At 40.6% G+C, this 13,527-nt stretch overlaps 1 protein-coding gene across 1 annotated transcript; it reads right to left on the bottom strand.

The window, feature by feature from the left end:
* Nucleotides 1-2,310: 2,310 nt before the first annotated feature.
* On the bottom strand, nt 2,311-11,728 carry lbh (LBH regulator of WNT signaling pathway). The gene is made up of 3 exons (XM_034222642.1): nt 11,459-11,728; nt 6,802-6,904; nt 2,311-4,144 (listed from the first exon to the last, which is right to left on the bottom strand). The coding sequence occupies exons 1-3, from the start codon at nt 11,485-11,487 to the stop codon at nt 3,920-3,922; spliced, it is 357 nt and encodes a 118-aa protein (XP_034078533.1). The 5' UTR covers nt 11,488-11,728; the 3' UTR covers nt 2,311-3,919.
* Between the last annotated feature and the right edge of the window lie 1,799 nt (nt 11,729-13,527).

The following is a 13,527-nucleotide window of genomic DNA, read 5'->3' as shown; positions in this document are numbered from 1 at the left end:
CATAGCAGGCACACACGCTCTCACACATACACATTTAAAGATACTGTGTCTCACGCCAACAATAGTGTGTGAGACACACTCCGTTTCACCGAATACTCTGTGACTCTCACTCATCTTACCAATTACGAAATGAGTGCTGTCACCTTTGACCACCAACAGAGAGGTTGATAAACACAGGGAAAGTGTGAAGAAATTAATTTCACACAAAAAAATAGTGATTAAAATCTGCAATAAAAACACAAACAATTTTCAAAACATAAAATAGACTGGATAAGCAACAATACAAGTTACAACAACAACAACAACAACAACAACAACAACATTAATAGTTATTAATCAAGTCTAACCGGATGTCTATTGTGTATCTGTTGTTGAGTTTTATGTGTTTTAAAGACCTATCTAAGGAGAGGCATTGCAAATAAGCTCAGGCTATAACCGTTTTGCTGTGTTGCATTGGTTTATGTTACATCTGTCCCTATTCAAATAAACATTAAATAAATAAATAGACGAGCATTTTGAGAAACATTCTCATTGGCTTTATTGTTGAGAGTCAGATAAGAAGATAGATTCCACTCTCATGCTGGTAGAGTAAATATGAAACTGAAGCCAGTAGCTGCTAAGCTCAGCTTGGTTTAGCAGTTTTTGTACATTGGCAACATAAGCAAACACTCACACAATTGCCATTCTGATTCAAATGTTGCTAAATCCTGATTGGCACATGACATTATTCTACATTACCTTTTGCCAAATTAGCCTTGCTCACTTCAAACTGATGAGAAAAGCACAGAACAAAATGAAAGTTAGCGAAATAACTCAACCTTTCTAACTTCGGCAAAACATATTGTGTTGATTGATTGAAAATGTGTTTTTAAGGGCGTTTAAAGTAAGATATGTTTGAGGATTGTAACTGATGATGTTACATATCCTTTAGTGCTTTAATCAGGTTTGGAGATGCAAAGCTAATTTCAATTACCGGTTGCTTTTAAACAGTCTTTAATTGCAAAGGTTCCTTATTGTGTAAAAACCTGATAAGTGGCTGAAGGAGAAGAGCTGCTCATTATATCAAAAATCCTGCAGGAAGATGCTTCAGGGCATCCTTTCATACACCCTTAGGCCTTTTTTAAAATTAAAACTGAAGTATATTGCTTTCTCACTATTCCTTCCAGTGTTATTTGAAAGACGACACAAAGTTCAGAGGTGTTTTGCTGATGTCACACAACTGCGTAGCTGGATCCAAGTTCATGCGGTCCCTCCAAACACTGCGGTCGTCTTACTTTTTATTTCTTCTTTCCATGATCTCATTACATTTTCCAGGGAGATCAAGGAGCAGTTTTTTAAAGGGACAAAGGACATTCCTGTTCTGACCTATTCAGAAGGCTCCCATCAGCCCAACACACACTATCAGCTGGGTAGGGGTATTAATAACTCTTTATGCTCCATTTTTCCAGGAAGACGGAAGCAGGATAAAATGTCAGTTCATTGTTCCCCTTCCAGGATGTAAGAGTACCACCATAGCACAATCTGTCAGGCTTTTGGCCTAGCGCAGAAACTCTGAAGGACTATTCCCGGTACAAGGTAATCAAACTCGACCTATTGGCTAAATGATAATACCGTGCATAGCAAATCACCTGAGAAGTTCACATTGTGTCAGTGATCAAAAAGTTGTTTATTCCTGTAAATGTCCCAGTTCACCATTAGAGCTTTTCTACTGAACCACATTTTATTAGTCTTGTATCATTGTGGCGAGTGTTTATGGGTCGAGCGTGAGGAGTTTCTTCCAGACTTTAATAGGCTGTACTATCCTGGATATTCCTTCAATGGTAAAAAGCCCCTAAACATGTGTAGGTCAAACAAAAGTTTTCCATAATGCATCACATTTAAAAAAAAATCGTTTTTACAAAAGTGACATTTCAAGAACTTCGAAATTAAAGCATTTTAGTGCTCAGGAATTAGCTTTTGTTTTAACAGAGTCAGATTGCGTGTGAACAAGTTGAAGACAGGAAATAACATGGTTCCTGTTCTCGCTTCTACATATAGGCATTTGATACATGCATCTGTGCTAGTTCAGAGAAAGAGAGATTATGTATGCGAAAGATGCCGAGCAGGAAGTAACACTGCTCTTCTGTAACCACTGCAGGTGAAATGAGTGGGGAAAATAGAAGGGGGTTTCACATAAAGGAAAATGAAAGCAGTCTTGGAAACACTATAAATCGCTAAAGGATTACCCATGTAAACTACTTATTTACCACGTCTTGTACCATAAAAGACGCAGTTACTCTTCAGTCAATTATTTTCACAGCAGTCACACAGTTGGATAGCAAATTCAAATGTTTATTTACAGCCTCTGTAATCACAGAGAAAAGTGGTCTAAATACAAAAAACAAGAGAAAGATGGCGGCTAATCTCCCTGAGCTTTACAAAAACAATGTGGGAACTGTAGGTGACAGGAGAAAGAGATGTTCTGTACACAGCCCTAATGCCACTCAATGAGAATTTACAAAACAGACATATCTCAATCATGCTTCTACAACAGCATTTCATATTGTGTACACAAGTGACATATTTTCTACAATTTAGAAGACTTCTTTGACAAACAATGAGTGGTGATTTAAAGAGTGAACAAAAGAAAACCAACTTCTGAAATTGACAAAGAAAAAAACACATTACTACCAGAGAACATATACAATTTCCCATCAACAGCTTATGGCAAACATCAGGATTAATTATTGTGAACTAATGAGTTTAATGCTGTCAGCTATAACCTTACTTATTTGTGAACTATGTCCTATGAAGTCTCCATGACCTGAACTTCATGATGTCAAAAAGGAAAAGGAAGATTAGCAGAGACTTTCCGTTCAGGTGTGTACAGCTCAAAGTGATTCTCAGTCTGTGCCTTTCTAAAAAGTAAGCCAAACCCATAGTAAAACCAAGATCAGCGCACTACAAGGCCTCAGGTTGGGCTCAGTACAAGTATTTACACATCCTTCATCTGGTCTGTACATTGCTTCATCAATTGTTTTCTCAAAAATAATGCGCTCTCCTGGCTCAGCTTTACCCTTTTGAACAGTACACCTGCTAGCCTCAGATGTTGTTCTTACTGTAATATTTTTGCTTTGTCATACAGCTCAAAGGGGCCAATGTGATGACTGTGCCCTTACTGCACAACAAGCTTTTGTACAATGAATGCGTCGCATAGCAGGTCATGCTGGTTTTATTTTCTTCCACTTCTCTAAAAATGATTTCATATAGCCTTTTCACTGTGAATGCCTGACTTTCTCTTTTGCTGGGGAGGTTGGATTCCGGTAACATTTTACACAAAACGCCCACTTCTCAAAAAACAGACAAATCACAAAACATACACTTCTCAGAAACAAATCTATGGGCAGCAGTGGCAATCACAATAACTAACATCCAGAAACTGACAGCACAGGTATGGACATTGTTACTGTAGACGATAATCTCCACGGGAACCACAATAAATCTGTATGCCAGTATGAAATCTCTGGGGTCATGACGCCAGCCATTTTGGAGTAAAGCACAGAGCAGTTGCAGCCCCCTGCAGTGTAAGAGCTGTCCATGGAGCACCGAGCTGCCGCTGTCCAACATGACATCTGTTCTGGGCTGAGACACACACATGGTGGTGGGCATGGTTTGGTTGTGCATGTCAGTCCTTTTCAAGTCCGGTTTTGTGGGTTTGAAGTCCAGGAGGACAAGTTATTGTGTGAGAGTGTGTCGCCTGGGTGTATTGCTTCTCTTTTGGGATTGATGGCTTTGGTGTCAAGGGCAACGAGATGGCATCGCAACACTGAATCCGTGTCTGCCAGCTTGTTGGGAGTGCTGAGGTGCAGTGTAACCAGGAAAAGACAGTCTATCAGAAAGAAAGAGGAAATGGGGCAGTATGGGTGCTGCAACACAGCCTCTACTGCTGAGAATTCTGTGTTGGCTGCCCATTTTGGATGTTGCCATTATTCTGCTCCTCCTCTTCTTCCTCCTCCTCCTCCTCTTCTTCACTGACCAGAAACTCCTCTGGAGGCCAGCGAAGCTCCCCACTCTCGACTTCTCCCTCTGTCGGCTCAACCACGATGGATGGCAGACGATCTTTGAGTTTACAGCAGCGCTCAAAGTCTGAGGGGTCCGGGAAGATCTGGAGAGCAAAGAAAAGAGGGAAAATACTAATTATTACTTTCAATAATCTCAGGCGTTAATACAGTCTGTATTTTGAATGGCAGAGGATGTCGTTTCAATCCAGGAGAGTACGCTGTCCCCTTTTGTAAGGCAAGAAATGATTTGTGAGCATATTTCTGATCAGTGCCAAGTATACCAGAACTTAATCTTGAACCTTGTAGAAGTGTTGCAGGCACGACTACGAGGCTAAACAACTGTGAAGGAAGTGATGCGAAGACTAAACATCTGTGAAGGGAAGTGGTTGCTTAAGATCCCAGTGGCATACCTGCTCTTGCCCAGCCCACATTCTTCTAAAAGCCAAGCTAGCTTTCCACATAGGTGCTCACCCAATAACAAATTGCAAAAGAACTTACACTGGTGACTGTGTACGGGTAAATGAGGCATGTCTAGCAAGACTTACAGGAAATGCTGCATCATGTTAAATCTAGTGCTTTGAAAGGCACTGTGCCAAGCAGCTCGTAGCTGCTTACCAACTTCAAATCCAGTACCACATCACCAAATGCTCAGAAGATTACAAGAACAAAACCAGGTCATTTCAAATCAACAGTAAAAGCAAGAAAAAGGTTGAAGGTTTACTGGGACGGGATTTGTGTACAACTAAAATAAAAGTCAGCCGTAAGTGCTGAATATTTAATATTAATGTAGAGATGGAAAAAAGGTTTAGGAAAGAACATCAAAATCGGCCGCGTTCTCTGCAAATCCAGTATGATACGTCTGCTTATAAACATCTCTCTCAAATGTTTGGATCCAAACTGAAGGGCATGAGAGACATTTGGACAAGAGCGATTACATACATTCCCTGTACTGGCAAGATTGGATATCAAACTCAGACTTTCTGTTCTCAGGAACCGGAGAGCTGGCCCAGGGGAAAGGCTTGCCACTCCTTGTCCAAGAACAGCATTTTTTGCTGTTGTTTGGATAAAATGGATGAATATTTTTAGACCTGCATATTTCACTCCAAGACATTGGAGGGGGAGGAAGGGGGGGGGGGTTCAGCAATGTCGCGGTCTGGGCAGAGAGCCGAGTGGAAAGAAAGCATTAGAAGAAGCAGGAGAGAGACTGTGACGAGAGGGGAAGAGATAGAGGGGATCCAGCTGTGTCCAAGTCTTCATGAATTCCATAGGAGATGGATGAGTAGAGAGGAAAAAGACAAAAATGCTATAAATATCCCTTGTGAATGTTAGAGTGTGTTAGGTTATAGAAGCATGTATGTTTTTCAGTAGCTTTTACATTTTCCAAAAGTAGCTGCTTATAGAACCACACTAAGAGGTGTGATTATAAGCGTGTGTGTGTGCATGTCTGTTTAAGTGTAATGCCTGTGTGTATCTGTATATTCTCACCTGCATCACCAATCCTCACTGTGCGTCAGCACCAAGGGGAATTAGTAGAATGACCTTGCCTTTGGATAGCTAACACATGTCATAACTTGTTTCACTTCTAGTGGCAGGAAGCAGCGACATCGGCAAGGCACAATACAGGCTATTTCAGGATCTTCTGTGGGAGTAAGGTTGGGGTCAACCTTATATCTGAATCCTGACATTGCCTTTTGAGATGATGATTCAGTAAATCAATAACCATTTCCTCATCCTTCTTCACTAGTAGATCAACATTCATTTCAAAACCTTTTCCTAGATGCAGCTGGAATTTAGTTGTCACACAAATTGTGTCAAAGCCCCCGGGACCCGTTATTGAGGAAGTGACTGGAGGCAACATCACTGCTTCTCTAAGGAGTGACTGGGACCTTGGGCAAATGGCCGAGGTGAGTAAATACAAAATAGGGATGGAAAGAGTGAAGAAGCAGCAGCCTCCTTTTCTCTCATTTCTCCCCCTCATCCGCTCCTCATTCACACAGCTGGGGTGTGAACTGGAGAGGAAGCCAGGCTCTTCCTCCGGGTCAGTCTATTTCCTTTCAAAGTTGACATCTACATACAGTACTGAAGGGCATTACAAGGCCACTGTATTAGGTTTATGAATGCAAACCTTTCAGATAACAATTGACATCCATTTCTATGAGATTATTTATCTTAAAAATAGACAATTACCTTTCAGGCCTGTTAAATGAGAAGCCTCAGCTTTTTTGAAGAATATTTTGTTACCCATGCGGTTAAAACACCATTGGCACCTCTGAACCTATACAGCCTCGATGCTTCATTAACCTTCCTTTCAAAAATAATAAGTGGTCTTTAATTATCAAACCATTATTTTTAAAAGATGCTGATACAAAATAGGTCTCTTTAAAAATCCTACTAAACACTGGGGACAACTAAGACTCAAAAATAAGCAAGCAGCTGTGTGTTTAAGTAGTTTAGTTTCCAAGATGGCCCTGTTGAGCTGACAGTAAAACAAAGCCGCTGGCGACACCTTGTCAAGACCACCTGATGGCCGCTTTCTCTCATCTCTCTCAATCTGCAGGGTTCATTCCTGTGACAGGCTGCAGTAAATCACACTATTGCTCACACTTCTCGTATGTTAATGTTGGGACAAACCTCCAATGTCTCCAACGTAATAGATGAACAATAAGGGTTTATTGAAATGTTTCCTTAGCCTTCTATTCATTATTTAGTTTTTCTGGGTATGGGATCATGTAAGTGGCATTTCAGTGTGCACATGTCCTACCTGAAAGGAGAGTCTGTCCTTGCTGGGGCTGAGCCTCATGTCCTCCATGGGGGTGCTGTTGATCATCACCTCAGTCATATCTCGGCCGGGAACAAACACTGGGCTGCGGGGTAAAAAGAAAAAATAAGTTTGATTAGATGCTGTGCAATAGGCCTCAAGATCCAAATGAAAAGAGAAAGCATGCCATCCCAAGAGGGCATGTACGTGCAGCCTTTTAACACTAAAACATTTGTGTTGATTAAAAGTGATTTTTTAATAATTTCCCTTATAGATTTTCTCCCTATTTCGAGTCATACTAAAGAGGGACAGGTTACACTGAAGAAGAATTACTAAAAGTCAATAATTGAATGGAACAAAGATTAAAGAACCAATAACCCATCAAATGTTGCATATGCCCAAGTCATGGTTTTGTTCCTCTGCTCATGTTGACCACAGCAAACCAAACATCCAGTTTGTGCACTGCAAAGCCGCACAGAACACAATATGGCTTGCATAAGGTGTCCGTTTCCAAATGCAGGCTGATGTGCTCTTGCAGTGGCAACCAGAAAACAGTCATTGTGAGAGTGTGCTGGGGGCGTGTTGTGGTATTTGGTTGGGGTGGAACTTGATGCACTCAATTCGACAAACTTTCCATTTTGGAATAAAATCACAAAAGGGTTGTTTATTCATGTTCAGTGCATTCATTATCCAGAGTTGTTGTAGAAAAAATATTCAACAAAATAATGTCTTGAAACAGAGCCTGGACTGACAGATGTGTCTTGAGACAAGATGCTGAGCGGCCTTCTCACGCTCTCTATCTAAAGCCTGCTACCTTGTGGTCAGTGGCCACAGGCCTGTGGTGTGTGGTCACTGGCTATATGGAACAAGACAAACAGAACACGACAAAAGACTAACATTATCTGGTTTAATGGAATTGGGTTTTTTTAGGGAAGAGTTGTGTGGGCTTTGCTTGACCTAGTTTGAATCATAAATATTTATTTTTGAACCACAGCACGGTGAAAATTATAACGTAGTGATGATTAAAAATATGGTTTTAAAATAAGGACCAATTATGTTAACATGTGTTCAGAGAAATGTATTGTACCATTCACCGGTTTTATTCATATCAAAACAGCGTATGACTCATACAAAACTCACGCTCAGAATACTCTTCTTGCAGAAATCTATAAATATCCATGTTTACTAGAACATGAATTATCTTAAATTTAAAAGAGGTTCATCGTACACAAACTGTCACACAGAACTGTGGTGGACAAATAATCTCTTTATGAATTAGGGTTTCATTTGATTGAAAAGTAAGACTAAGGTAACTGAGGAAATTCGATAATCCTCTTTGGTATGACATAAAGTTTATGGAAGCACATTATTTAATAATAGATGGATCTTGTTTTGGACTCAACAGTTTGCTGACCAAATCTTCTCCCTTTTTGCATTTTACATCAAATTCTTGGAAGTGTAATTTAGTCAAAGTTAGGGCTCCATTCATGGCTTTCTGATATAGCCTATAGAATGAATGAATGACACATTGACGATGTTGTGGAAAACCTGCAGTCATCAAAGAGAAGTCAATACCAAAGAACATTTAACACACATTCATCCTGAGGAGCAGAGTGTCATGTGACATGAGTCACTCATGGCCAGAGATCATTAAGCCCTAAAGCAATGGCATCTATCAATCAGTTTTTCCATCCCTACATTTACACACCCCTCATCTCCCTCATGAGGAAACACTGACACAGCATTTAAAGGCTTCTGGTTGAATCTACATAAAGTAACCTTTACTGCACCAGTTAGAGGACATGGCTTACTTGACCAAAAGACTAGACAGATGTCCAAATATGAAAAAGGAGGGGGCTTGAAGGAATGCAAGGTTAAACTTGGAAATAATAATGTCAGCCGGGGCTGCTCTTAAACTTATTTCATCTTTGAGGGAGAGGGCGGAGGTGGGGACGGAGGGAGGAACAGTGACAGTGAAGACCTGAGGAGAAGAGGAGCAGGAGGGAAGGGAAAGAAAGATAAACACTCAGGCCTTGCCAGTCATATTTCTGTTCGGGGATCGTATAAACATCCTGCTCGGCTAAGAATAACAGAACCTCGGCCTAATAAAACATAAAGGGGCACAATGAGGAGGAAGTGGGGGTGCACAAGTAACAAGTTAACCTAGGAGGAAACAAACATACATGGACCACAGTCACATCTATTACTGCTGTGTGTCACGCAGGGCTGATGAGTGCGTCCCTCACACAGAGATGAATACTTGATTCCTTAAGGAGACGTTAAGTGTTTTACAAGTAACCTGTATATGTTTGATGCAAGATCAGCATGGACCACAGCTAGTTCAAAGTAAGCTCAATAGAATACATCAGCACGTTTCTAATGGCCTTTATTGATCAATGACGACAGTGGCTGATGATGACGACAGTAACCCTCTGTAACTCCTGACCCACATACAATAATGCTCATCCTAATGCCACGGCACAGATAGACAGCATGTAAGAAGTTTAGTCATGTACAGACTGAGTGTCCAAAGCCCGTATCGGAAGGATTACTGAAGTTCAAAGCTAAAACTGTTTGTCAATTATAAATACAGCAAACAAATTCGGTTTATTTATCAGCCAAATGTAAATATTTTGCCATTTTCTCAGTCTTCCTAAGAAATAAATGTAATATCGAATTGATCGAACAAAACATTGCATATAATGTGGTTCTAGAGTTCTCTCGTTTAATATCTCAAAGTTACATTTCCAAGAAAGATGACCAGTGACATCCTTTACAGGGTTTTCTTAAGTGTCACTGCCTACTGCCACAGAATACATTAAATGCCTAATAAAAGTGATGATCTGATCTTTTTTACCCTGTGGATCACAACCCTTGGCAGACAAAAGCACTGACCCAGTGTTTAGCAGCCATTTCTACTTTTAAAACAACTACCTCACCTCATTATAGTGAACAGTAGCACTCGCTTCATGTTACAGCCATTCATACACTAGCAGTCACATTTTAACAGAACTAGTGGTTAAAGTCAGTACTGCCATCTACCACACTGGCTTTACACCTTTATCTAGGACCGCTAAAAAAAAAAACATTCTGTAAGATGCTCAAAGACTCAGTCATTACCCAAGCATGGCCCCGGGTTCATCCACCAGTCTCAAGGCTATAAAAAGCCCAAGGCCATGCTTGTTCCTGTCTGGAAAGTAGTGGCGATGACAAGAGCCAAGTAGTCTCCGCAACAATCTCACTCCACAAGAGGGAGAATATGCATGATGCGTTATCAACATTGTTTCCCCTCTGCCACCCCACAGTTCCTACTACAGCTATCATAAATCTCAGCCTGTGTGGAGACAGGGCAAAGTTACTGACGTGCCATGCCGGAGTCACACAGCTGCGCAGGTATGTGGGTTGTGCGGGGACGCAGTAAGACCCCCAGGAGTGTGATGGAATGAATGGGTTGTATCCAGATACCTATGGGTTGAGTCTACCGCTGAAATGAAATCATGGATCAGCTAGTGCTCCAGTGCCTTGTGGTAATCTAAATGATGGGTGTGAGAATGACCTTATATGTCTAGCAGCTTGCACTTAGTTTTCATATGATGCCATGCGTGAGATGAGCTCCAGCTATTGTTGTGAGAAAAATGTCTTCCTGTTTAGACAAATGGAAAACCACAGTGTAGGTTAACTCGCAGCATCCAAATCTAATAACGCGCAAAGATTTTTAGACTCTGAAAAATAAAAGTAAAAGCCTTTTTTTATAAAATGTTTTTCATAAAAGTAACATCACAGACAAGAGAACATTGATCTAGTGTTAGTAGGCACACACAAGAGAGCAACGTGCGGTTACAGTAAAGAGGTCGAGCCTGAACTTCCTGGTAGAGACAGCCAGAAGCCTGCTGAGGTTTGAACAGTGCTCGAAAACAATGTTTCAAAGCATCTTGCATATCCTCTCTACAGACAGGAAAACAATCAGCAGGTATGAGAACAAGGCTTATAACCCACTCTGTTTCAAGAAGTACATCAACAAGTGAGAGTACTGAATGGCACAAGGAAATGTAAAAAGTGTCACTGATAATAGATAGGAGCATAGTGCATCTCTTCTTAAATTGCACCTGCAGTATTAAAGACCAAATAATGAATGCAGGGTCTTACTTTATCTGAGAATACAGCAAAGTAAGCCTATGCGTTTTAACTTTCAACATTGAAAAATAAAAAGGAATACAAGTAGGCCTATTTAAGTGCATTTTATCCCCAACAATTGCTGACAGAAAACACTGTGTGACCACTGTGACCTTTGAGAATGGTCATATCAAATGCAGGCAACTTATGAAGCTGGAATCTGACAATCATTTCCTTAAAATAAATGGAGACCTAGAATAACATTTAAAATATCCAAGCCGTGTGACATGACATTTCCAACTCCAGGGGCAACACCCGACAGAAAATTAAAAGGAAACAAGAGTGGATATAACAAAGGTGTCATATTCTGAGGGAAATCACCAAGCAAAACAAACCACAACTACTTCATTGTTCTTACCGGTCAGGAGCAAAGCCAACAAAAGCAGTGTTTGATACATGATTTAGTAATGTCTATCAGGCACAAGGCAAGCACACCTCAGCTGCTAACATGTGGACAGGTGTAACTGGAAAATATGCGAGTACTCACCAATATATATGCGGGGAAATAACAGACATTAATTCACACCTGATGCCAATTCTGCTGATTGGGGAATCTAATGACAGCCGGGGACTACTTTTTCTCTTTCTTTCCTCTCTCCACGGCAGCACAGCACGTTCACGTAAACCGAAAGTAACTCTGCGGGAAAAAAGTCTGAGAACAAAACACAGCTCTATAATTTGGTGCGTCTGATCATCACCTCAGCTGTGTTGAGTATTTATGCGAGAGGCGTCTGCTTGTTCAGCCGGAGACACACCTCCTCTCTGCACGGGCCAAAAAACCTCAATGGCAGCGCATAACCAGAAGGAGCCAATCAGAGCACAGGTGACTCGAACCCCTCCGCCCCTCGAGCCCTGATGACGGCAGCAGCGACTGAACCTTCTCATTGGGAATGGGCAAGAAGATACTGCATGATGCTATTGATTTGTAGTCTCCAAGGCAACAAAATGACAGTCTAACCCTCTCTTGAATGACAAAAAAACACACTGATTCGCTTGTTAGGTAACGCGTGACATTTATCCAAATGAGGAGGGATAGAGCTCCACTGCCTGGGTTCATTCACAAATATATTCCAAGGGCAATTCAATGTCTGCAGCAGCAATGGATGGTTCTCTTCCTGCCGCGTTTTGCCTTTTAATTTACACTATAAACAAAGCTTGCAGAGTAGTCTACACACGCAGGCTGTTTTGTGAATTTTAAAAATGATGTCCTTAAAGTATAATAAGCCTTATTTGCCAACACCTCACCTTGTTTACACTATAGCCAGGACCTTTAGCACAACGTTGAAATGCACACCTTGTAAAAAGCCCAGTTGTTGTTTACCCTGCACGCATTGTACTGCATGTACATTTGGCTCAGAGAACGCAGGTGCACATGAGGTTCTGCAGTTTTAGGGATACAGAGTAAATGCAAGTGGGCCTCTACCGCCACCTTGTGACCACCCAATGGTAAGTGTTTGATTTCTTATTTCTATAAATAAACAAACAGTGGTTAAGTAATTAGGAAATGCAGTGCACAGTATGTTATTAATACTATACTGCACTATACTATTCTAAATCTTTCATTGGATCCATTATCCTTTTGGTGACATAAACACAACACCATAATTCAGCTCACAGCTTCAGCAAATCTGGCACTTTTCAAATGCCCTTTATTAAAGTCTCCTGGGTGACGGCAGATGGCACACATGCCCGGCAGGGAAGTAAACAGTGTGGAAACAAACAATTCTTGAATCTCATTTTCCAAAAAGCTGAGCACAGAGTCTATTTTAAATCTTATACAAACTCCAACTATTTACAAGTCATTTAAAAATGTGTTAATGTTAAAATTATGTTTAAACCAACATCATTTAACATTGACTTCTCTTTAGCAAAATGTTGGTTTTACAATTATGCCCAGTTTCCGTACTCAAGGCTTCCTCTCTACTCAGCTAATTCCTGTCAATTGAGCTCACTTCCAATAAAGGAAGTCTTTACTAATAGCAATAATGAAACTTGAACTATTTCCCATCAGCATTTGACTCAAGAAAAAGCAACCCTGAGCAAAATGTAAACTAAAGAGGTTGTAGTAAAACAAACATACAGTGAGAACATGTTTGTATGTATTCACAAAAGCATAAATAACAAGCTTTATTTTCCAGAGAAGACATTGTGACACACATTACACTCTTAGCATGGCTCTCTTCTATTAAAGTATCCCTCCTAGGGAGAAACACATGTGGGGTTTAGATACAAGAGGCCAAGAAGAGGTTGCCTGGTGGCATATCTGAAATATGGTTGGATGTAACAAAATTAATTGATTTGTATAACTCCATAGTGCTCAGAAGTCAGAATTATGGATACACTTTGGCTAAAATGAACAATGTTTGGTAATGATGTAAATGCAGCATATCATGCCTGGTGATATTCAGTTGGAGTGCTGATGTTATTTATGGATGTGACTCATTCACTGACATCATCACTTTCTGATGAGCGTCTGCTGTTTTGGTCAAATCTGTCCACTCAGCGTGAACTTCTGCTGTAACATACGGTATGGAGAGTCATAAACAACCTAAGCTA

The sequence above is a fragment of the Gymnodraco acuticeps genome, unplaced genomic scaffold (genome assembly GCF_902827175.1).
Source record: "Gymnodraco acuticeps unplaced genomic scaffold, fGymAcu1.1, whole genome shotgun sequence".
Classification (NCBI taxonomy): Eukaryota; Metazoa; Chordata; class Actinopteri; order Perciformes; family Bathydraconidae; genus Gymnodraco; species Gymnodraco acuticeps.
Note: the sequence above shows the minus strand (reverse complement) of the source record. Positions and strands in the feature narration are given on the sequence as shown.